At 36.0% G+C, this 27,281-nt stretch overlaps 1 protein-coding gene across 1 annotated transcript in view; it reads left to right on the top strand.

The window, feature by feature from the left end:
- The first annotated feature begins 184 nt into the window (after positions 1–184).
- Positions 185–27,281, top strand: part of atp8b1 (ATPase phospholipid transporting 8B1) — a 49,886-nt gene continuing 22,789 nt past the window's right edge. The window contains exons 1-3 of the mRNA XM_048166075.1: positions 185–486; positions 21,125–21,303; positions 21,397–21,494. Of these exons, the coding sequence (XP_048022032.1) occupies positions 21,138–21,303; positions 21,397–21,494 (264 nt within the window). The 5' untranslated portion in view covers positions 185–486; positions 21,125–21,137. The remainder of the gene's footprint in view (positions 487–21,124; positions 21,304–21,396; positions 21,495–27,281) is intronic.

The raw sequence follows: 27,281 nt of genomic DNA, 5'->3' as shown, positions 1-27,281 counted from the left end.
CTAAAGCTGAACTAAGAAATTATATTATTAAAATAATTATTATGTTGTATTTTTTAAAAAATGACTTGCTTAGGCATTGAAATGATTCTATTATTATTTAAGTAAACCCCCTCTATATCGATACTAGGACACAGAAATAAAAACAGCAAAAGGGAAAAGTTTTCCCGCAGAATTTGACTGTAAAATGAGTCACACCTTTCTTACCTGCGCGATCACGTGATCGCTGAGGAATGAGTTGCAGTCTTGGAGTGTGTCGGTTCAAAAAGGAAAGGAAGAAAAAAAAAGAAAAGAAAGAAAGAAAGCCTCCATCCCCGTGTGTGTATAATGGGTCTGTAGGAGTAAAGCTTCTCCTCGCCCGACCTGTTTTTCCAGTTTGATTGAGGACACTCACACAGAAGAGCTCTTCCACACTGACACGGAGCGAACATGGAGCAATAAAACACACCAAACACCTTCAGAGGATCCACACAAGTCCATTTGAGATCGGTAAGTCATGTTTGAGTGTTTAAACACGCTTTTAAGGGGTTTGTGTTCTTGTAAACGGTGTTGTTGAAGGTGTGTCACACCTGAGTTCCTCTACCTGTGTGTTTGGATGCACAACAGCAGAGAAACTCATCCTCATATGCCTGTTTGTAAAGATTTATCGGTAGAACACGTGTTTAAACTGTTTAAAGTGTCTTCGATGATTCTTAGGTTTAATAAAGAAGACCTTTGGCTGTAGTTGCGGTAAAGTTTCATTATATGATCGAGGTCAGCATTGGCATCATATGAAGGAGTGAAGTATAGGTTGGTAATATTTTTCTTCTGCATATGAGAATGATTATAAACAAAATGTCGGATTTTGTGTGACATTTGTGCACTAAAAGTACAGTTTGTTTACAATTTACTGTGATTGCTCCATCGATTATGCACTTATCAAACATACTTGTACATACATGTTTAGTCTAAGTGTGAAAGCAATTCATTTTTACATGTTTATTGTACACATTTAAATCTAAACCTAAAAGGCGCCCGCTTACTTTTGTTTGTGTTGGGCTCTGTTGGACCCCAAATGTAAAGAATATGAAGTGAATTTCAGCCTCTGGGAGTAATAACACCCCAAACTGTCCTGTAGTCAGAAATCAGATCTCTTGTTTTTCTCGAAAGGTCTGTGTCTTTCATGGTAGAAGATTTAATTTCATGTGTTTCTGTAAGTCAATTTTTCCGTCATGTCAAGTCAGATGAGCAGGTATCATAGTGTAGATTCGACTGATATGTGTCGATACTGATTTATTGCGGATCAAGTAGACCGATAACCGATATTTTGAACCTATATATATATAATATGTCTGGTGTAAAAATGAAAATTAATTTCAAAATTAAGAATAACAAGGGCTCTGACAAAAACTTTCATTTAAACATATCTTTAAATTTGAGAACTGTTAATAATAACATTAATATTATTAATAATAAGAGCACCCAACAGCATTTCTAAATATTTTGTAAACAACAAGAAGCAACAAATGATTTTTGTCAGAGGCGGCTGCATCAGAGCCAAAAAGCGCATTTCAAAATTGAATTATTTTATCGGCAAACCGGTTTTGAAAGTGACCGATACCGATAACCATAAAAATGCTTAATAGAGGCGCCGATAATCGGTTTACCCCTAGACTAGAGCACAACTAAAATTGGTAAATTAGTGTCGTTTAAAACAATATAATGAGTCCAAATTGACTTTATAATTAAAAAAAAAAAATGGTACATGTGAAATTGTTACATTTTGCGGTAATATTACTGCGCTGCAAAAAATTATTTTCATTATTTGTTATCACAACATTTTTTATTTGTCAAATCAACTTCAATAATTAATCTGGTTCAGAAAACAACATAATATTTTGAGTTTCTGTTGATTAAACCAATCGCCTTCATTGTATTAACTCAAATTTTTAATTTAAATTAATTTAAACTCAATTTTAAGGCAACCAGGAAACTTACTTTCTTTTTTAAGTTAAACCAACAATTCTTTTTTACAGAGGAGTTTGCTGATTATTATACACTATAAAAATGCTGGGTTAAAAAACAACCCAAGTTGGGTTGAAAATGGTGAAACCCAGCGACTGAGTTGTTTTAACCCAGCGGTTGGGTTAAATGTTTGCCCAACCTGCTGGGTAGTTTTATTTAACTCATCTATTGTTTAAAAATGACTGTATTTCTTGCTTAAAATGAATCCAAAATATGTTGGAAATTAACAAGTTAAAAGAATAATAATTAAACAATAAACATTTATTAAATTTCTTATTAATAAATCTTCACCTTTTGATTATTATTGTTGCCTCCAGTAATTATGTGTATGATTTTGGGTTCATTTTAAGCCAGCAATACAGTAATTTTTAAACAATAGATGAGTTAAATAAAACTGCCCAGCACGTTGAGCAAACATTTAACCCAACCGCTGGGTTTGTCCATTTTCAACCCAAATTGGGTTGTTTTTAACCCAGCATTTTTTAGAGTGTAATAATCAGTATTTTCACCATCTTGGATTTCCAGGCCTTAAAAATTCACGTTCAATGCATACAATCTTAATTCATATTTCTCCATATAGCTTATTATGAATGCAGTCTCTCTACAATGTCATTACAAAAGTCTGGCAAAGGTGAGGACATTCATTGGTAAATTCATATTAATGAGAAAGCGCTCATATGTTGTGAACCCAGCAGACAGTAAGTTTGTGGTCCTGAATGAACGGTGGGTGTGAAGCATCACTGGGGGGTTGCAGTGGGTTTCTCTCTCTCTCTCTCTGATGAATGAATGAATCTCCTTTGAGAAAGTCTGGACATGTTTCGACTTGATTGCTGTTCTTTTGAAATGTCTATTATTCTGCTGTATGTGGGTTAAATTTATGTGCCTCATTGCTGTAAAGAGCTGTGTTACTCACAGAACTGGTTTATTCTGTGTCCAGAAGGACTGGAAACACTGAGTGGGTGCGGTTTCTGTTCAATTACAATAACAATATGAACCTTTATTGCGTGCTAGTTTTGGAGATGTAGCAGATAAACGCATAAAAGCAGATTTTTTTGTCATTTTATATGTCAGAATAATAGATATATTAGTAGGTAAACTGTTTTCACATGCATCAAACTATTTATTAAAGGGATAGTTCACCCAAAAATGAAAATTCTGTCATCATTTACTCACCCTCAAGTTGTTCCAAACCTGTATACATTTCTTTATGTTGAACACAAAGGAAGATATTTTGAAGAATGTGGGAAACTGAACTGTTCTGGGGCACCATTGACTTCCATAGTATTTTTTTTTCTACTATGGAAGTCTAAAGCAGCCTGGATACAAACTTTCTTCTAAATATCTTCATTTGTGTTCAACAGAACAAAGAAATTTATACAGGTTTAGAACAGTTTGAGCAAATGATGACACGATTTTCATTTTTGGGTGAACTATCCCTTTAAGTTTTTTTCCCCTGTATGTTGACTCTTAAAGGTCCCGTTCTTTGTGATCCCATGTTTCAAACTTTAGTTAGTGTGTAATGTTGTTGTTAGAGTATAAATAAAATCTGTAAAATTTTAAAGCTCAAAGTTCAATGCCAAGCGAGATATTTTATTTAACAGAAGTCGCCTACATCGAACGGCCAGTTTGGACTACATCCCTCTACTTCCTTCTTTAATGACGTCACTAAACAGTTTTTTGACTAACCTCCGCCCACAGGAATACACAAGAGTTGCGTTTGTAGAGTGTGTTTGTCGCCATGTCGTCGAAACGCTGTTATTTTCATCCCGCAGTCCAATCACCGGGTCTGATTCCGGCTCAAATTGATAGGGTAAAATTAAAGACATGTTTACAATAACACTGAGCGCGTGCATCTCCACGTTATGGTAAGAGGCGTGACCTTTCCGGGCAAGATGCGCTAAGCTGCTGTCGAATCACAACACAGGAACCGCTGGCACAATCAGAACTCGTTATGTATTTCTGAAGGAGGGACTTCATAGAACAAGGAAGTCATCAGCCCGTTTTTATGACAGTGGAAACAGCGGTATACAGATAAGTAAATTATGTGAAAAATACTGTGTTTTTTACACGCGAAACATGAACACATGTTATATTGCACACTATAAACACAATCAAAGCTTCAAAAAACCACGAAAAACGGGACCTTTAAAATAATGATGATGATACTAGAGATGCACGGATTTTGCTGATCATGCAATAATTTTATGGCTGATAACTAGTATGATGCTGATATTATTACAGCATGAAATAGGCTTACTTTAATGTTATTGTATTATATAAATGTTATTTTAGATTTAGCATTAGAATTTAGCATCATTAAATTATAGTTAATTGTTACATTAGCCCATATAATGGTGTATAACAAGTATGTACTACAGTATATCTTTTTACAGTATAATTCTGATCTAATTTTACATGCATCAAGTAAAATCTAGTTTCAAAAACATTAATATATGGTAGAAAAGATGCATAACTCAATATGTTTTATTTTAGTATCATTGATATACTATTATAGTTTTTATTGATATTTTGAATTAGTTTTTATTTTTTCAGTAATTTTCAGTAATTTTGTTGTTTTTGTATTTTTTTATAGTTTTTATTAATTTGTATTTTAGTTTATTTTAGTACGTCAAGTTAAATAAAAATGAGAAGTAGAAGTGTAGCTGAAATAAAATAAGTTAGTTTTTATATTTTATTTAATTTCTTTTAATGTTTTTATATTATATCAACAACTGAAAATGATTATTTAGTTTTAGCTAACTTAAAAAAAGATTTACATAGAACACATGATGGTTAGTTGTGGCATTCTGTGATTTAAATATTTTTGTATAATGATTTCTAAACTTAATTGTGTGTTCATCTTGATGGATTGTTTTGTGTTGTAATGGACTACTTTTCCTAGCAGATGCTTTAAGCTAATCTATCTGTAAGATAATAAACTCAGATCAATATTTATGTGCATTTATATGAGTATTTGGTAATTAGTTGTTTAATAAGTAGGATAATACACAGTTATCCAGTCATTATTGTAAAAAAATCCTTCAGGGTGATATCATGGGCATTAAAGGGATAGTTCACCCAAAAATGAAAATTCTGTCATCATTTACTCACCCTCATGTTGTTCAAATCTGTATAATTTTCTTTGTTCTGTTGAACACAAATGAAGATATTTTGAAGAATGTGGGAAACTGAACAGTTTTGGGGCACCATTGACTTCCATAGTAGTTTTTTCCTAGTATGGAAGTCAATGGTGCCCCAAAGTGGCCTGGATACAAACTTTTTTCAAATTCATATCTTCCTTTGTGTTCAGCAGAACAAAGAAAATTATACATATTTTGAACATGAGGGTGAGTAAATGATTTTTGGGTGAACTATCCCTTTAATGTTTGAAGCTGGTGTCATAACAGATGTCAGTAGACTGGGAAGTTATTAAAATGAGTGGTTCATTCATAAATCCTTAAAATCTTACCTTCATGCTGTGGAAATACAAACGGAAGACAGAATACAATGAGTGCAGCGCTGAAAAGGGGTGGGGCTACATAAGGCCTATATAGAGTGCAACAGTTCCTGACCCCCCTTTTTTAATCATTTTACATTAATTTTCCCCATAGGGATTTTTAAAAAGTCTTTGTTAAAGCATTATAAGCCATGAGCCAAGCCAATCAGATACACAGCACTACAAACTTTGATTTGAAGCAACAAAAAAAAAAAATCAAAAATTGGACTACAAGACTGTGAACTTAACGGTTTTAGTGATGGAAAGAACTACAATCCCATGAAGCATTGCAAGTTAGTGTTCGAAATCAATTTCCAATGGAGAAGTTTTTACTTCTAGAACCCGGCTGCTGAACTCTAGACCCGTGCAGCGCTAAATTAGATCATCAGGCGTGATTCTTGAATTCCGTGTAGTTAATTTGTAGGTTAAATGCATCATTGAAACCACTTCACACAAGTTTAGTTAGTTGTGACTCAAACATCAAGTGCATGGTTTATGCATGCGGCATCTGTCCCGGAAGACCCCCATCCTCACACATCTCCTGTTTCTGTACTCCTCTAGTCTTTCTCTAATGGAGGATACTGTTACCCATACTGCTTTAGCAGGTATGAGAGGCCAAACACATGTAGTGGAGTGTAACATGACTCAATTGTGTTTCTGTAGGAAGACGTGGGAAAAGTTCACAGTTCTCTGTAAAGTGTTGGTAAACAGTGTTCTTTAGCGTTGAAGACTTCATATATATATATATATATATATATATGGAATCAGATTTTACTCTTAATGCATTTTCCGGATCATATTTTCACAAAGAAACAAAAGGTTGTGTTAGTAATTTTCAAGTCAATTTCTGATTGATAACATCAAGTCCCATGCACTGTTTAAAAAAAAAAAAATAAATAAAAGTCCACCTATTTCAACTTAAAAACTTTAGTTTTAAAAAGTTTAGTTACTGCCTCAATTTTTTAACTATCAAATTGGCTTAAATTAAATTTAAAATCGAACTGAATCTCATAGAACTTATAAAAAAAGTTGAAATTGCCTGAATTATTATGAGTTAAAATAATGTAAAAGCATACGTTGCTATGACTTATTTTTCTCTTTCTCCTGAGGGCGTCTGATATCTAATTTGATATGGATTTTTAAATGTTACGCTAATATCAATATCAAGCAACACTGTAAAAAAAATGGCTGTTGCAAATGGTTATCACAACTTAAATTTCAGTATTAGAATAAATAATAATGTGTTGCTTTAACTTAAAGTAAGTGTTTGTGCTGCCTTAAAATTTTATGTTTAGTCAACTTGGATATTTGAGTTATCTCAACAAAAAATGCAAAATTTTTTTTACAGTGAAACAAGCTGAATGATTAGAGTTGCAAAATTCCTAAAAGTAGCTATTTATTTTGCATGCTTTTTCACTCAAAAATGTGGTATATTATATCGATATTGCCGTTGGTAAATGTTTCAGAACTGACCAAATAAAGAGCTCAGTGATCTGATGATGTTAAATACGTCCAGAGAGTAAATAATCATAGTCATATCTACTAATTTAAGACCACTAAATATAGACATTTAGGGCTTAAATCAAAAAAAAATTTTATGTTATGGCCTATAATTGATATGATAGCCAATAAAATATGTTTTATCTCCAAAAACCTCAGGTCTTGTACCTGCTACAAATGAAAGCAGCCATCAAAATGTTGCAACAATCAGCAGAAATTTTGAATAACTAGAAATTGAAAATGAATATTATGGCATATAAAGAGCGAATCCCTGATGATATGCTTCCAGTATCTATTGATTAATGTCTTGTATTTCTGCTCACCTCCTTATGTCGCTTCTTTTCTGAGCGCACATATTTTTACTTTTTTTTACTTTTGTCAAAGTATTTTTTAGTGGACAGTTATTTAAAGAACGACCGCAACTGTCTTAATCTTAATCAAATCAAGTGTCACGTTTCCCCGTTAAGTCACTCAACAGTATAAATTCAGTTTAGTGCATAATAAGGGCTAATATTTGTCTAAGAAAGTAGCAGAGAGTTGTAAACATGCCAAGGGCTCGAACTGATTCAAGATGTTTCCATTGGACTTTCTTGTGGCCACTCTAGTGAAAGGGCTGATGGGTATACTGACAGGATGATGTACTTTAAAAAAATAAAGTTTGTAAGATGCATTGGTGCATGCATGAACCACAATGCAAAGATGTGAGGAGGTTTTGGTGGTGTGTGTTGGACTCCGTCAGGGTGAAATTTATGCTTTAGAAAAGAAATCTTACAAATCAGATCTCTTTAATATTTCCATTGCTTCTTCCAGATTAGTAAATGTTTTAAATTAGCCTCAGATGTTCCTCCCGAGAAAGCTTAATGTGCCTAATAAAAGTCAATCAGACATTTCTAACCAAATTCTCATTTATTTTGGTGAATTCAGCATCTGTTGTGTATTATAATGCACATGATGACACGTTCAGGTTTTTGAGAGTCTCAATCATGTTTCTGTTTAGCTTGTTCTAGTAAAATCGTCTTTCCTCCAACACAACACAAGCAAATCGCTCACCAGAAATGAATGGCCATGACTCCAGGATTTGAATTATCTGACTTGTAAAGCAAATGGGTGAGAATTTGAATCTAGTGAATTGCAAAACTGATTTGCACAAGGCATCTTGGGAAAGTTTCCCTGAGTCACTCTTTCTTAGATCCATGCAGTGTGTGAAATGCTCATTCGAAAGCGTATTAAACAATTATTTACACACATTAATTAACACGGAAATCTATTTCATAACACACAGTCTATAAAACTAAGATCTTTGCTTGGAATATATTCAGGAAGTATTTGCATATTCTGCTGTTTATCAGCATGTTTTTTTTTTTTTTTGTCTTTTAATTAAGTTTTTGTGTGCTTCCTATTGTAACTTCTGCTGTTAAAGTTGTTTGTTGCAAGAAATAAGTTCTAGCAGGTTGGCAAAGAAACCATTGTGATGCTTAAACCTCAATTGAAACTAATTTTTGTGTAAGTAGTTGGTATAATAATTGTTAGTCACATTAAATTCAGTGTGCCTATTTATGTAAGAATGGGTTTTTATCAAATTCCCTTTCAGGAAAGTCGTTTCAATTGGCGGCCACCTTGATAAAACCTCAGGGAAGCTATTTTCTATAATCTACTTAAATACAGAACAAAATCTCCAAAATGTTCAGTATTACATTTAAAGAACATTTTGCATTTTAAAATCCCCAATAAAATCTGCTAACATTAGCTATATGTGCAATTTTGGGATTTTTGCATAAAAATGTTGGAAACTAGGGATGTCAATTTACATAAATTTTTGTTTAAATTAGCGATCAATTAATAGATTAATCTTTAACCTTAAAGGGTTAGTTCACCCAAAAATGAAAATTACTCGCCCTCATGTCGTTCCACACCCGTAAGATCTTCATTCATCTTCAGAACGCAAATTAAGATATTTTTGATGAAATCCGAGAGGTTTATGACTCCATAGACGGCAATATAACCAACACTTTCAAGGTCCAAGAAAGACATCGTTAAAACATCATGTGACTGCAGTGGTTCAACCTTAATGTTATGAAGTGACGAGAATACTTTCTGTGCGCAAAAACAAACCAAAAATAGCGACTTTATTCAACAATCTCTTCTCTTTCCTGTCATTATCCTTGCGCGGGTGACGCAGTGAAGCCTTCCGTGTTTACGTCCGAATACCGGCTCAGTATTGGCCAAAGCTGGTCATGTGACCAGCACGACGCATGCTTGTGATGCTGACGCAGGAGACGGCCAATAATGAGTCGGCGGTCTGACACAGAACCTGGAAGATCTGGATGTAAACAACATATGAGAATGACAGAAGAGAGGATATTGTTGAATAAAGTCATTATTTTTGTTTTGTTTTTGTGCACAGAATGTATTCTCGTCTCTTCATAACATTAAGGTTGAACCACTGCAGTCACATGATGTTTTAACGATGTCTTTCTGGCCCTTGGAAGTGTTGGTTATATTGCTGTCTATAGACTCATATACCTCTCAGATTTCATCAAAAATATCTTAATTTGGGTTATAAAGATGAACGAAGGTCTTGCGGGTTTGAAAAACATGAGGGTGAGTAATTATTAATTACAGAAATTTCATTTTTGGGTGAACTAACCCTTTAACCTCTTAAATCCAAAGTGTGTGTGTGTGTGTGTGTGTGTGTTGGGGTTGCTACTAAGTTATCATGTTACTTAACCACTTGCTTAACTAATGTATGTAAACGCATTGTTTTAGAGGATTATTACAGAAATCTCACTTGTTTAATTTATGTGTGACTGACATTACATTATTAGTTTTCTATGTAAAAGCTGTATAATCCAAATGGCTGGAAATGTTATATGTGATTTCCATCTTCAATGATGTCAGGCATTTAAGTTCACAAATGCATAAATTCAAAATTTAGGCCTAAATATTTTCTGAAATCGGTCCTGATGGCAGTGAGATGTCGGCAGAAGCCGCTTTATCTCTCCTCTCAGCTTGCACAACAGCAGGTGATCGTGATCTCAAAGGGATCCCTGTGTTTTCTCCTTCCCTTTATTTCTCGAGCCCATCCCCCATGTGAAAGAGTTACCATAGCGCGGCCCTGGGCGAGACTTTCAAAACTGTTTCCCGAGACCAGAAGCACCTGGTCGCTCATATATTCACATTACTGCAGACCTACAGAAGGTCTTTGTGGGCGTGGGTGGCGGTTTTGTCTCTTGAATGGGAATCTTTGTTCTCATCATCACGGGATTGTGAGTATGTGATGACGTGTAATCATTCGCGTCGGAGATCAGGATAGTCGTTTTGTCTCATTCACGGAAAAGGAAAGAGTTGTGGATGGAAATAAGGCTCTGGTGAATTTTTTTTTTCTGCAAAATGCAAAACCCTCAACAAACAAACTCATAGATACAAATATTAGATGGTTTCCATATGAAAAACATACCTTTTAAAAGCCAAAAGTCTCTTATTAAAACATTCCAGAGCTACTTGACATTGAAACGTTGGCATGCATTGAGAACTGACATCAGCTATTGTTAACAGAAAAAAACACATTTTTGAAGTGGATGATATAAATAGTCAGGCAGACGGCTGAGGACTTGATTGTGTGTAAGTGGATATCATCTCACTCACCTAACGTGTTGTTCAGGTATTGTCAGACTGAAGGTATGTTAAACAGTGTGCATGCTGCAGCTAATTTACTCTACATGAAGAGTTTTAATGGTTATACACGTCATCTCTAAATCTGTAAGTTCTAGTTTAACTACGGAGCCCCTCGCATGACAAAAATAGTAAATCATGCATATGATTTAGCAAATCGAGGGAACTAAATAGTGGGGCTGGGTACAAAAAATATCAATTTCTCGATTTTAATCGATTCTCATTTTTACGAACCGATATCGATTCTTAAATCCCAAGAATCGATTAGTCTAGTCTGTTTTCAGTTGATGAATGAGCAGAATATGTAGCGCCTCCCATCCAATAAATCGCAATAAACTTTGTGCTTTGTTACTTTTGATATGAAGCAAAGTCTCAGATTTCAAATGACGTCCATCTTATTATGAGATTCAAAAAATGTTTAATGTGGCGTGACAGATCGCTTTAGCGCCTCAGTTCAAGAGAAGCATGTGATCATCCTCTCCTCCGCTTTAATACCAGTTACAGCGCTAAATAAACATGCATGAACATCTGAAGGTATGTTAAAATATACAGTACATCTTACGGAATCCGTATCGTGTCTCGTGTAATCGCTCAATCAGTGTTTCAACCTCAGAAAGACGTCAGTAAAACAGCTTGTAAACAATGTCACGTCACATTTACCTCAGAAAAACATATTCAGTGACCATAAACTCATTAGTCAGCTAGAAAAGTGAACTCTAGAGAGCAAATATAGATATGCACCGTTACATGTTCATTATAATTTTTTATGTTCTTCAATATTTAATGCATTTTTGAATAAATCAGTTGTGACAGCTGCGATTTAAATGTTTATATTTAAAAAAAAAAAAAAAACTAATTGGAGTAGAAATATGATTTAGGGCTGTCAAACGATTAATCGCATACAAAATAAAAGTTTGAGTTTGCCTAATATATGTGGGTGTACTGCACATAATTATTATGTATATTTAAATACAAACACATTCATGTATATATTTGAGAAATATGTACAAATATATGTATTTTTTTTATATTTTATATAATTTTATATTATATATAAATAAAAAATATTTTGTACATTACATATTTCTCTTAAATATATACATTAATTTGTGTGTATTTATATATACATATTCAGGGCTTGACATTAACTTTTTTGCTCACCAGCCACTGTGGCTAGTGGTTTTCCAAAGTTACTAGCCACTCAGCATTTTCACTGGTCACAATTTTGCTGTTGGGAAATTACATTTTATATGATTAAAGTTGACTTTGGCATGCTTAAATTACTAGATTTTGAGTCATTTTACTTGATTTACAAGATTTAAAACCCTTTCAAACTTACAAATGCAGATTGACTACCCAAATCAAGACTATACATTGTATATATCAGGTATGTATAGTTATTTTTGTTAGGCTATATAAAAAGAACAAAGAATGCAAAATTACAAATAGTAATTAAAAAAAAAAAATCTTTTTTCAGATATGTTTATTTAGCATGTATACATTTAAAAAATTTTGATGTTTGATTAACATTAATGACATGCAGGTATTTATTTGGGTGCTGCTGAATGCATGGACGTCATACACATCCAGTTTTTACCCACCTGTTTACGTCCACTTAAGCCATAGCCGACTGTATTCATGCGAGATAGGCTACTTCACACGATGCATTTTGACATCTGTGTGTGCGTGTATTCAGGCGCAATGAGAACTGATCGCGCGCGACATAGAGAACGCGCACGCGAGCGCTTCTGTTGTGTCATTCAGCGTGATTCCGCCTATCCCGCCTTCACTAACTGCAAGTTAATTGATGAACTCTGAGTGAATTGTAATTTTGTGATACGACGAGCTTGGCTACCTTTCATTTGGCTGTAGGCTGAAATTATATTCAACCTGCCAAAGTGGCTAATGGGAGTGGCTGTCTTACCCGCCACAGCGGAAATCTACCCGCATTTGGCGGGTTGGCGGGTGTTAATGTCAAGCCCTGTACATATTAATTACACACTGTACTCGCACATATATCATGCAAACTCAAACTTTTATTTTGTATGTGATTAATCGCGATTAATCGTTTGACAGCCCTAATATGATTATGTAATTCTAAAACTTATTTATAATAAAAACATAATTTTTGTGTTTGTATATAGATATATAAGTTAATTTAACTTTAAATATTATTATAGTAGTACCAACTGACTCCCATGAGTAATTTACAGCATTCTTTGAGAAATTTTGTTTTCCTCTAGAAAATTTGCCATGTACTGAAACTGAAATACTACATCCAAAATAATCGATATCAAATCAAAATTGTAATCGAATGGAATCGAAAGCATGTGAAAAGTAATCGAATCGAATCGTGAAAATTGTCAATACCCTGCCCTACTAAATAGTAAATCGTGCGCATGGTTTAGCAAATCGAGGGAGCGAAATAGTAAATCATGCGCAGAATTTAGCAAATCGAGGGAACGTAAAAGTAAGTTGTGCACACGATTTAGCAAATCAAGGGAACAAAATAGTAAGTCACGCTCAAATTTAAGAAAGCAAATCAAGGGAACGAATTGGTAAATTGTGCACATGATTTATAAATCAAGGGAATTAATTAGTAAATCATGTGCACAATTTAGTGAATCGAGGGAAGGAAATAGCAAATCAAGGAAGATTTTGATACAGTTGATACAGAATTTCTCATATTCTATATTGAAATAATGCGAGTTATTCATTGTTTAGACTGTTGTAACTGAGCAGGATTGGAAATGTGGCAAAACAGACACAGTTATCCGGTGATTCTGATAATCTCAACATGTCATTGTTTTCAATATGTTATTAGGTACATAATGTGTATTTAATGTGACATCAAGATACTTTTATTTTCCATATAGCATCTCCAAAACCTGAAACAACCACAAATGGTTATTGAAGAGGGTTTTGTCAAATTTAGAGCTTAACACCAAATGTAAGATGTGGCTTGTTAAAAAAAACCTTAATGAAATCCTCCTATTCATCCACTTGAATCTTAGAAGGTTTGTTTCTCTCAGACCTCAGCTTTTCATAGCTAAAAATGTCACCTACTATGGCATTGCATCACATACGCAAAGCACGTCGTGGATAAACATGGGTGTGTGTTTTGCATGATGTGTTTCTTTCTCTTTCCGGGTGTGTGCTCTGTTACGCTCTTTACACAGGTTTGCGGCCGCATCCTGGTGGGTTGTGTGTTTACTTCAGCATTGGTATTAATAGCAGTTCTGTTTTATTAGTTCAACTTTATCTCAGACTTTAGGGTTATTTTTATCTAAAATTACATTCACACATCCAGTTTATCGGCACTTCCTGCTATTTTTGTTGTTGGTAAATGTGTTAAACAATACTTCAGTCATCACTCATTCATGTGATGAAAAGAAGGACAGTCAATAAATATTTAAAGAGGGATGCTTCACTGCTGAATTTTTCCAAATTAATCCCTTATCAAAGATTAACCTTAGATGGCTGGCATCATTGAAGATACTTTAGAGATGCTTGAGCGCTCAGCTGGATCGAGAACACCTCATGTTTCCATAAGACCAGAGGAGGATCATCCTGTGATTGTGGCGCCATTTGCATCTGAGAAATGAAACTCATCAGTCATTAAAGTTATCCCTCTGACTATTTACATTCTTAAACCATGTTCCTGGCCTTATTATGCATTACTCATCAATGCATGCTATTATATATTGCGATATGAAAAAATGACCTGAATAGCTCTATTTGGAAAGAATTAATCATTCTAGGATGATTGGGGTGATTTTGTAGACGAGTGAATACGCATAGAAGATAATGAACAAATTACAAACACAGATAAATATAATAGAAATAAATAGTGCTTTATATTTTTCAGGTAAGACTAACAGTATTCAGGTACAGAAATTAAATTTTCAAATGTAAAATAACACTGCATAGTCTTCACTGTATAAATTAAATATAATTAATCTATGTAAAAACTACAAAAGTGATTTGTCTTTTGCTGTTTGATAAACATTCATGACATAGAAAGCAGCAGGAATATTAGGCTGTTGTCACTTTAAGACCAAAAGTGTGGATCCAAAGTACTGTTAAAGGTGCAATATGTAAAATTTGGGAGGATCTACTGATGGAAATGCAATATAATATACATAACTATGTTTTCAGTGGTAAATAAAGACCTTACATAATGAACTGTTATGTTTTTAGTTCCTTAGATTGAGCCATTTCTATCTACATACACCGCGGGTTCCCTTACATGTCAAATCGTCATTTTTGCGCCGCCATGTTTCTACAGCAGCTCTAAATGGACAAACACTCTACAGAGCGCGTTTAGTCACAATGTTGTTCTTCTAAATCGTTCGTGTTTTTAGAGGCAGTTTGCATCGTCGCTATGTTGAATACGCACAAAGTAGTAGTAGTAGTCGTCTGGTTTATTAGAAGCAGAGACCGTTCTTTGTTAGAAGTAAGAAGAAACCTCATTGCTTAATTGGCTACTCTCTTCTGTCTCGGACGACGACATGTTGGCCAGACGGGCACCGATTTTTACGTCACGCGGACCCTAAGGCTTAACCAAGGCTTTACACATCCGGTTTTCTTTCTCGATTGTTTAGTTCACCTAAGCCATTAGCAACTGTGTTTACGAGGATACTCGATGTTTTACTTGCATTTTTTTTTTTTTTTTTTTTACATGTAGGCCTATGTGTCCGTTCAGGCACAAATAGACATGGAAAAGAACAGCATTCAGGTGTTCACATGCGTCTGCGCGGCTCTGTGTGTGCACGCGCATAGAAAACAGCGTGTTCAGAATTGAGTGTCTGTCATGGATGTGCACATTGTTATTACAATGCTAAAGTGATATATCGTGTAGCCCTTCTTGCTTGCATCATGTATGATTGTTTATTAATGAATTACTTATTGATATTTTTTTAACTGCCTATTTTGGGGCATAATTAGAAATGCGCCGATTCATGCTGCGGCCCCTTTAAATCTTGCGCTCTCTGCCCCTGGAGCTCGCGCTTGCCTTAAACAGCATAAACAAAGTTCACACAACTAATATAACCCTCAAAATGGATCTTTACAAAGTGTTCGTCATGCATACTGCATGCATACGTCGGATTATGTGAGTATTGTATTTATTTGGATGTTTACATTTGATGTTTACATCTGAATGAGTTTGATAGTGCTCCGTGGCTAAAGCTAACATTACACACTGTTGGAGAGATTTATAAAGAATGAAGTTGTGTTTATGAATTATACAGACTGCAGGTGTTTAAAAATGAAAATAGCGACGGCTCTTGTCTCCGTGAATACAGTAAGAAACAATGGTAACTTTAACCACATTTAACAGTACATTAGCAACATGCTAACGAAACATTTAGAAAGACAATTTACAAATATCACTAAAAATATCTTGATATCATGGATCATGTCAGTTATTATTGCTCCATCTGCCATTTTTCGCTATTGTTCTTGCTTGCTTACCTAGTCTGATGATTCAGCTGTGCACAGATCCAGAAGTTAATACTGGCTGCCCTTGTCTAATGCCTTGAACATGGGCTGGCATATGCAAATATTGGGGGTGTACATATTAATGATCCCGACTGTTACGTAACAGTCAGTGTTATTTTGAGATTCGCCTGTTTTTTCAAAGGTCTTTTAAACAAATGAGATTTACACAAGAAGGAGGAAACAATGGTGTTTGAGACTCACTGTATGTCATTTCCATGTACTGAGCTCTTGTTATTCAACTATGCCGAGGTAAATTCAATTTTTAATTCTAGGGCACCTTTAAATAAACCTGACACACTGAAATTAAAGGGTTAGTTCACCCAAAAATGAAATTTCTGTCATTAATTACTCACCCTCATGTCGTTCCACACCTGTAAGACCTTCGTTCATCTTCAGAACACAAATTAAGATATTTTTGATGAAATCCGAGAGGTTTATGACTCCATAGACAGCAATATAATCATCACTTTCAAGGTCCAGAAACGTAGTAAAGACATCGTTAAAATATTCAGCAATATCTTCTCTTCTGTGTCATTCTCATACATTGTTTACATCCAGCGCTTCCAGGTTCTACGTCAGAACAGCTCCTGTGTCATCATCACACGCATGCATCATGCTGGTCACGTGATCAGCTTTGGCCAATACTAAGCCGGCATTCGGACGTAAACCCGGAAGCCTTCAATGTGCTTACTGTGTCATCTGCGTAAGGATAATGACACAGAAGAGAAGAGATTGTTGAATAAAGTCGTTATTTTTCACACAAAAAGTATTCTCGTCTCTTCATAACATTAAAGGTCCCGTTCTTCGTGATCCCATGTTTCAAACTTTAGTTAGTGTGTAATGTTGTTGTTAGAGTATAAATAAAATCTGTAAAATTTTAAAGCTCAAAGTTCAATGCCAAGCGAGATATTTTATTTAACAGAAGTCGCCTACATCGAACGGCCAGTTTGGACTACATCCCTCTACTTCCTTCTTTAATGACGTCACTAAAACAGTTTTTTGACTGACCTCCGCCCACAGGAATACACAAGAGTTGCGTTTGTAGAGTGTGTTTGTCGCCATGTCATCGAAACGCTGTTATTTTCATCCCGCAGTCCAATCACCGGGTCTGATTCCGGCTCAAATTGATAGGGTAAAATTAAAGACATGTTTACAATAACACTGAGCGCGTGCATCTCCACGTTATGGTAAGAGGCGTGACCTTTCCGGGCAAGATGCGCTAAGCTGCTGTCAAATCACAACACAGGAACCGCTGGCACAATCAGAACTCGTTACGTATTTCTGAAGGAGGGACTTCATAGAACAAGGAAGTCATCAGCCCGTTTTTATGACAGTGGAAACAGCGGTATACAGATAAGTAAATTATGTGAAAAATACTGTGTTTTTTTTACACGCGAAACATGAACACATGTTATATTGCACACTATAAACACAATCAAAGCTTCAAAAAACCACGAAAAACGGGACCTTTAAGGTTGAACCACTGCAGTCACATCGACTGTTTTAATGATGTCTTTAGTACCTTTCTGGACCTTGAAAGTGTTGATTATATTGCTGTCTATGGAGTCATAAACCTTTCGGATTTCATCAAAAATATCTTAATTTGTGTTCTGAAGATGAATGAAGATCTTACGGATGTGGAACAACATGAGGGTGAGTAATAAATGATAGAATTTTCATTTTTGGGTGAACTAACCCTTTAAAATGGGCAGTTTCTGCGGTTTGGCTATATTTATTAATTTTATAATTTTTTTTATTTTTTGTTGGATACTGTCGATATTGAAATAAAATGAAAGCATGTGAAAGATTGGTGCACAAACAGTAGCTCAAGTAGGTCAAAAAACGCATGAGCAGAAGAGTTAGTATAATACAATATCAGCAATCACAGACATTCGCATTTGGATGGGATTAGATTACGTTTGCCGAAAAACAGTAGGTAATTTGCTCTGGAATTTTTACTGAGGTTGTGTGAGAAAAACACATGGCAGATTCGGACAGGGTTGAACAAAGTACACCTGTGAAACACAAATTTCTCTAAGGTCTTCCATGGAAACTAGTCCAGTCCGAATAGAGCTTATAGAAGCTTTTCACCACCCAAATAATTCCCCATGGATGAAATTATTTTGCCCAACAATTTATTTTGTTCTCTTTCTTGTTTCACTCTCAAATGCTCTCAAAATGGGTTGCTGTGAGCGCTGTGGACTTTGAGTTTGTTCCATAAAAGTCATTCTGTGTTTTATATTGTGTATTTATAGGCATTTCTGGAGCTCAAACAGTAGAGCATGAAACTGGCAACACAAACGTCATGGTTTTGATCGTCAGAGAATGCATAAAACACTGACAAAACATCTTGAAAATATGTAAAAATGTAAATGTACCACAGTAACACCAGTCAAAATGAGTGCTATTTTTTTTTTTTTAAAGTAAATTATAAAATAATATTATAGTAAGTTAACTTTATATAAAAATTTTACTTTCTTTTACTACTTTTTTTTTTTAAACTGGAAAAACAAATTTGTTTTATAGGAGCTGTGTATATTACATTTTGCCTTATGAAAATGAGTGACATCATCTGACCCACAACCTGACAAAACTGAAATGATATAGTGTGTTTTACTGTCTGTATGGATGCGTGTATAGATGTGGTTTTGTGTGTTTTGTGACTGCTGGTGTAGAATGATGGACAGGGATTATGTGGTGTGCGTGGCGTTTCCTGTAAGTCGAGGGTGGAGCCGCATGTAACGTCAGCTGTTTGTTTTTTTTGACAGAAAGGTTTTTATATTGTATCAGATCAAACATGATGATTATCAGTAAAATATTTTTTCACCAGCAGCACATCGTGTCCTGTAAAGCGTCTCTGTTTCAAAGGCCGACTATGTTTCGTACTCGGTTTTTGTGTACTTCATTTTGTAATTTTCATTGTCATTATGAACACTAGACTTTCTGCAGGATTGAGTAACATGTGAAAACCTGCTGATCACATGGAGAACTAGGAATCCTACTTAGAATGAAAGAGTCGATTAATATTATTATTAATGTATTATTTAACAATATAATTAATAATCATGGAAAAATTAAAACCTTTTCGAGTTTTTCGAGTGAAATATGGAATAGTTTTGTTCAGTTAAAATATTTTATCATCATATTATCATAGTTCACTCTGTTGTTTTCAAAATAGCCTTTATGTATAGTTGAGATCATAAGTTTATGTACACCTTGCTGAATCTGCAAAAAAAAAATAGGGATTGCATTTAGCTTTTTATGTAGTACTGCCATGAATAAGCTATTTTATGTAGTCCACAAGACAAAATAATAGCTGAATTTACACAACTGAAATGGTTCAGAAGTTAACAACCTTGATTCTTGATTCATAGATGCAAACTCCTCACCTTTCAATGAGAACTCGCCTTTTTGAGATCAAAATAGGTCACCAATGGGATTTGCATAGATCCAATGAGAAAGTGTTTTTATGGGGGTACTTGTGAACTTACAAGGGTAAATAAAGAGCTGGTTGTTTCAGTAAGTACTGTACAGTGTTTCCTTTACTCTTTACTTTAAAATTACTATGCCTATTATGGGTAATATTTTATGTATTTGAGGTCTGAGATGTGGCAAACAGTATTGCCATCTAATCAGCCAATATTGTCTTAAATATCCTGCATAGCACTTCGTCTTTTATGACATGACATTTTAACCAAATGTTGATTTTGGTAAAATGTTGCAACAATATGTTAATTTTTTTTTTCATGAAAAATTACAGTTTTGGACATATAGGGTAATAAAAAAAAAACTGCAAATGAGCATGTAAAGCAAATAACTTAAAAAAAAAAAAAAAAAAAAATTTGTGCCCTGCCCCATGCAATGTTCTCACCCTTTTTCCCCTTTTTTACCTGTTTGCATCCCTGTAATACTTTGTCATTTCCTGGATGATCAACAACGGTTTGTGTGTTTTGTTCATTAGTTCCTTGTTTGTCCTGAGCAGTTAAACTGTCTACTGTTCTTGAAACTGGGTCATTTGTGTAAAGTCAGTTATTATTTTGTCTTGTGGTCTATGTAAATATCTGTTACGTGAAAAAGCTTATTTTAAAAGGGTCCTTGATTATGATTTCACTTTTTTAACTTTAGTTAGTGTGTAATGTTGCTGTTTGATCATAAACAACATCTGCAAAGTTACGACGCTCAAAGTTCAATGCAAAGGAGATATTTTCTTTAACAGAAAATAAATCACTTTTTAAGGATTACAACAAACGGCTGGTAGAGACTACAACTAGTCTCTTCCAAATTTATCCACTAACCATTCAGAAACGTCCAGTTTCATTCTAAAAGTTGTAACTTCTTCCTGAGTCTCTCCATCAGTGTCGACTCCAGTTTGAACAATGTAAGGATGAACACTTTCGTCATTTTGGCTGCGTGGAATTCTCCAGCTTTGTTGTTGTTGAGCAACTGAAGGGTGAGCTATTAAAGCTCCGCCCTCTTCTGGAAAGTGAGCAGCTCATTTGCATTTAAAGGGACACACACAAAAACGGTGTGTTTTTGCTCACACTCAAATAGGGGCAAATTTGACAAGCTATAATAAATGATCTGTGGGGGATTTTGAACTGAAACTTCACAGACACATTCTGGGGACACCAGAGACTTATATTACATCTTGTGAAAAGGGGCATTATAGGGCATAATTTGACATGTTGCTGTACGACACGCAAATCTATCGATTATTTGGTCTCTTTGCTGTTTATGTAGCTGTTCAAAAGGGATAGTTCACCCAAAAATGAAAACTCTGTCATCATTTACTCACCCTCAAGTTGTTTCAAACCTGTTTGAACTTCTTTGTTCTGCTGAACACAAAAGAAGACATTTTGAATGAATGTTGGTAACCAAACAGTTTCTGGTCCCCACTGACTTCACAAAAATACTATACAGAATTTTTAATGTAATATTTTTGTCTGTCTGCAGTGGGACTCTCAAGATGAGCGCTCGACAGCGAGGAGGTTCCCAGGGTTCCCTGGATGAGCCGGATGATGAGGTGATGCCCTACAGTGACGATGAGACGGACGAAGAGTTACAGTCAGAAGATGAACTGGAACGTATAGACCAGCTACCAGAACCGGAAACCAGACCCGCACCTGTTGCCGGTGAGTTTGAAGATTGATCTGCGTGGTGTAAAACTCTCCTGTTAGTGCTTGTTTCGTGTTCTTATTTTGTTTTGTCGTTTCTTTTCCTCTCAGAGGCCAATTGGAGCATCCGCGCAAATGACAGGGAATACTGCAAGCGACCCGAGTTTCAGAAAAAGGTCTTTCTGTGCATCAAGAAAAGCAGATACTCTGTAAGTGAAACCTGTAGTGTTCAAAAGTTTCAAATGTTTTTGAAAGAAGTCTCTTCTGCTCACCAAGGCTGGATTTATTAGATCAAAATTACAATAAAACCATAATACTGTGAAATATTATTACAATTTAAAAGAGCTGCTTTCTATGTGAATATGTTAAAATGTAATAAGGGGTTTCAATGGTACGCTCGCTGAAACCCTATTGTAATTGTTAAAATTTCCAAGGATCAGCATTCTCCGCTAAAAGTAATCGGGCAGACCAAAGCGTAAGTCATAGAGACTTGAAACTTTGAGTGTTGGTAGTACTCACACCGTCTACAATGTCACCAAAGCTCGCCCTGATCAACCTGAAGGGGGCGCTACTGTGGTCAAAAGTATGGATTTGCTCGTCGTTCTGGTGAAATTTCTTGGGATTTTGGATTTTTTTTAATCTTTTGTGCACTAGTCCTAGGTTTTTGACCCGATAGGAACCAAACTAGTGCAGTGAGATTCTCTGGAGTCTGGTTGTCAATAATTATTAAAAAAAGTTGAATTTTTGATTCACGGTCACTAAGGGCCGCCAAAACGTGCAAAGTGGGCGGAGCCACTTTTACTAAAATGACTTTAATTTGTGAGCGGAATGAGATATTTTCACCAAACTTGGCACACCTATGTAAGAGCTCATTCTGTGGTCACGTGAAAAAGGACATGATCACTGGCCACTTGGTGGCGCTATAACAGCAAAAAACATGAAAATGGCTGTAACTACTTCACCGTTAGTCCGATTGACTTGAAAATTGGCATGCAGTGTCTTTGTCCAAGGTGCCATGATGGTCTGTGAGGACATTGATGCATCTCAAAAAACATGTCCACCATCGGCCAATGAATTTTGAGCAGCTATCAGACAAGGTTAACGGATGCCGATCGGAATGAAACTCACTGCGTCTGTTTGACTCACGGCCCTAGAGGCCTGTGAGAAATTCAAAATAAATCGGCCACTGGGGGCGCCTTCGCATTTTTCACATGCGTTAAGGATTGTGTAGCGCATAATTTTTCACACACGGCCACGACATTCGTACCACATGATAGAACTCATTCTGAGCAACTTTGCCTCTAGGACCGCCTCTGTCCATCAAAGCGTTCGTTAAATATTGGAGATTATTTTCTCCCAAGGTTTTTTTCTCCATTTAACACCTATTTGCCTTCTATTTGCCACCTGATGTCACCTGTTGGAGTTTGGGTTCCTTGCCGCTGTCGCCTTTGGCTTGCTTAGTTGGGGACACTTGATATTTGACTTGACATTTGATATTCAACAGTATTCTTGACATTTATTCAACAGTGCTTTGATCTGCCTGCATTGACACTATTCTTTAAGAGCTGCTGTGCAGCCAAATTATATACCAGTTATCAATGTAAAGCTGCTTTGACACAATCTGCATTGTAAAAAGCGCTATATAAATAAAGGTGACTTGATTATTTCGAAAAACCAACTTTGGGGAACTAGTCCTAGATTTTTGGCTCAACCTTGATAACTGTTAAAAAGCTTTAAAAAAAATTTATATTTCCTATTGTAAATTGCCTGTATTTGCTGTAAATGGTCTTTTCCATCTATAATTGACTGTTTTGTTGTAGTATATTGATTTAAAAAAAAAAAAGTAGCCTTTCTGAGTAGGAGAGACTTCCTTCAAAAACATTGTAATTATTACAAACATTTGACTGGTACTGTATATGGTAAAGAAGTTTGCTTAAGGGTGCTTAAAGTAAGCTTATAAGAAAGTTTGGTCCCTAAAAGCCTTTGTTCAAGACACTAACCTCTAGAGATTGTCCTGTAAATACTGTAAGTGTTCTCTGCATCTCATAATGATTTCCCACTCCTTACTAACGCTAAATGCCTCACATGCTGGATTTTCCGCCGTTGAGACAACAAACAGTGAGTGTTTTGTGCGGGCAGATGTTTTCATCTTAAACTGCAGAACCATGAAAGTGAATCTATACTTTTTTTTCTATACTTTGACTTTCTTCAAAGGAAGATTAATGTTTAGTTTTCTGGGAAGGATCTCTGTTTAATGTTAATGTCGAACTACATCATTTTTCTTTGACAAATGTTTAATTTTTTTGTCAGATAAATCATGAATCACCTTTGAATTGATGTGAAAAACAACAGCGACAACATCACATAGTTTAGCTTGCTTATTGATTATACTCATAGTTCATAGTTATACTCATAGTGACTTAGCAAACATTGCAAATGGTAAAAAATTTATGTCACTCTCAGTATTACAGTATTACAGTAACGCCACCAGGAAACATCCTGAGAAAAAAAAAAGTGACACGTCATGCATTTAATTCGTAATTCGTCATCGTGCTCTTATCTCTTATGGTGTGTTAAACAACCCTAAAATCCTTCACATGGGCAGATGTGGCTTGGCCTTTATTATGGTCTAAACTGAGAGATTTTATGCTCATATTCTTACATAATTTACTCTTTAAACTCCTCCACTTTGAATGGAGTTGTTGCTTGTTTAAGTTCTGTGGTATGACAATTATCTTAGACTGGAAAAACTAGTCCTTTGGTGTCAAATTGCCTGAGGTTTGCTGTCTGTCGTGAGATCTAAGCAGCGATGTCTGGATTTGTCTTGAGGTTGAAATGTTACCCTACGAGAGCATCCACAGTCAGATTTAGATGTGTTTTGATTTGCATGTATGGAAATCAGTTGGGTTGGGTAACGCTGAGATATTGAGTGAATGGGACTAAAATAGAGAAAGAGTGGAAAAAAAAAAAAAATTGTGACAGAAAAACAGACAAATTAAGTTGAGATGCAGAGACGCATTGAATCAGACTTGAATCTGTAACAGTGCTGCTAGTTGAACCTTATGATTTTTTTTTTTGTTTTTTTAGGGTTTCAAATGTTTTCTTTACCATTCCAGCCTCATATTTCAGAAACCTCATGAGAAAGTGTGCATTATTACACAACTGACAAACTTATTAAAGAGCTTTGGGTTAAATTAGATGGTATTTTTCTTTACAAAGTCTTAAAGTTGGCATTAAAGGGACGTTGCGATCATCTTTTCTTCCCTATTTTGATGTACAGCGCTTCACTTTTTCCACATTTTGTTATGTTACAGCCTTATTCCAAAAAGGATTAAAGTCTTGTCAAAATTTTACAAACAATTTGATTGTAGAAGGCGCCCTTGTCAACGTTGTCGGCATCTTCGATGGGGGCGTAGGCTTGGATGACGTGATCTTGGATAATCGTGGTTGGAATCGGGCAGTAATGATTCGATCGCTGGTGGGCTTCCACCCGACGAGCGCTTCAGCCGCCCTTTTGGACATGACGATGCCGACTCCTCGTGCGTGCTCCGCGTCATGGCCAGAGTAAATGATGGTTTTGCCGTCGTTGACCAACCGGCCACTGCCCGTCCATCTCATTTCGCTTATCCCAAGGATGTCCATTCGGTATACCACCACGGCCGACCGAGCCTGTTGGAGAAGTCTTGCCGCCCAATGTGCCCTATGACGCAGGAGGATCTAAGTTTATTTTATTATTTATGTTTATTTTATAGCAAATTTATTTAAAAAAAAAAAAAAGGAAAAAAAAAAAAATCACACACAGTATTCACAGCCTTTGCTCAATAGTTTGTTGAAGCACCTTTGGCACCAATTACACCCTCAAGTCTTTTTGAGTATTATGCTACAAACCTGGCACACCTATTTTTGGGCAGTTTCTCCTATTCTTTGCAGAACCTCTCAAGCTCCATCAGGTTGGATGGGGAGTGTCGGTGCACAGCCATGTTCAGATCTCTCCTGAGATCGGGTTCAAGTCTGGGTCACTCGAGGACATTCACAGAGTTGTCCTGTAGACGCTCCTTTGTTATCTTGGCTGTGTGCTTAGGGTTGTTTTCCTGTTAGAAGATGAACCTTCACCCCAGTCTGAGGAGCGCTCTGGAGCAGGTTTTCATCAAAGATGTCCTGTACATTGCTGCATTCATCTTTCCCTCGATCCTGACTAGTCTCCTAGTCTCCCAGTTCCTGCCACTGAAAAACATCCCCACAGTATGATGCTGCCACCACCATGCTTCACTGTAGGGCTGGTATTGGCCAGCTGATTGGCCTGGTTTCCTCCAGACATGACGCTTGCTATTCAGGCCAAAGAGTTCAATCTTTGTTTCATCAGACCAGAGAATTTTGTTTGTCATGGTCTGAGAGTCCTCCAGGCTGTCATGTGACTTTTACTGAGGAGTGGCTTCCTTCTGGCCATTCTACCATAGAGTAATCAGGCCTGATTGGTGGAGTGCTGCAGAGATGGTTGTTCTTCTGGAAGGTTCTCCTCTTTCCACAGAGAAACGCTGGAGCTCTGTCAGAGTGACCATTGGGTTCTTGGTCACCTCCCTGACTAAGGGCCTTCTCCCCCGATTGCTCACTCTACGAAGAGTCCTGGTGGATCCAAACTTTTTCCATTTACGGATGATGGAGGCCACTGTGCTCATTGGGACCTTCAATGCTGCAGAAATTTTTCTATACCCTTCGCCAGATCTGTGCCTTGATACAATCCTGTCTCGGAGGTCTGCAGACAATTCCTTGGACTTCATGGCTTGGTTTGTGCTCTGACATGCACCGTTAACTGTGGGACCTTATATAGACAGGTGTGTGCCTTTCCAAATCACGTCCAATCAACTGAATTTACCACAGATGGACTCCAATCAAGTTGGAGAAACATCTCAAGGATGATCAGTGGAAAAAGGATGCACCTGAGCTCAATTTTGTATGTCATGGCAAAGGCTGTGAATGCTTATGAACATGTGATTTATTATATTTATTTATTTATTTTATTTTTTTCCCCGTTTATTTGTAATAAATTTGCAAAGATTTCAAACAAACTTCTTTCACATTGTCATTATGGGGTATTGTTTGAAGAATTTTGAGGGAAATAATCCCTTTTGGAATAATCCTGTAACAACAAAATGTGGAAAAAGTGAAGCGCTGTGAATACTTTCCTGATGCACTGTATATCCGAGTGAAATGGCTTCTCAAACAAGAACAAATGTAGGGCGGGGCTTGAGTTTGTCTGTAGGGTGTTGATTGGATGGTTTTGGTTTGCTATTGGTGGATCTCCTGTGATTGACAGGTTGCCCCGCCATGGCACCAGTAAACATGTCATCAGAGAAGAGATGTTATGTTATTTTGATTAAAGATTGTGAGGGCGCATGAATTAACCTTTTAAACCCGAAGTGTACCTCCGGCGGTACACCACCCCCTGTGAAAAAAAATTCATAATCAAATTACTAAGCAATCACTGACAGGAATAACACAAAACAGTTATAATTTTAAAGCTTAGACACTCATTTTTTTTATGCATTAACTCTTAATGAGTACTGAGCAGTCCCTCTTAACAGGGTGTACCGCTCACAGGCGCCACCTAGCTGCGAAAAAAATATTCATATTTTTCAAAACTACTGCCTTGATAAACACAAAATAGGTGTTATTTGAAAGCTTACAGTCTGAACTTTACTAAGAACCAATTTGATTAACTCCTTAATCAAAGGAGTTATTTGATGATTAAAAAAATGTTTTCATAATTTATGAAATACTGTTTTTGTACTGTGTACTGCAATGAGTCAAAAACATCATACTGCTCAGATAGTCATGTGTCATATGTCATTTGAAAGGTCTCATGGAGTAGAATACAAGAAGCATAATTATTTCAGGCTTTGAATAAACTTGAGCGAGTTTTTGTATGTGAAGTCCCTCAAGACCCATATATTAATCATATATGGATGCAGCATTTACGTCACGTTTTCGCTCGTAAC

This window comes from Megalobrama amblycephala, linkage group LG18, assembly GCF_018812025.1.
Source record: "Megalobrama amblycephala isolate DHTTF-2021 linkage group LG18, ASM1881202v1, whole genome shotgun sequence".
NCBI lineage: Eukaryota > Metazoa > Chordata > Actinopteri > Cypriniformes > Xenocyprididae > Megalobrama > Megalobrama amblycephala.
Note: the sequence above shows the minus strand (reverse complement) of the source record. Positions and strands in the feature narration are given on the sequence as shown.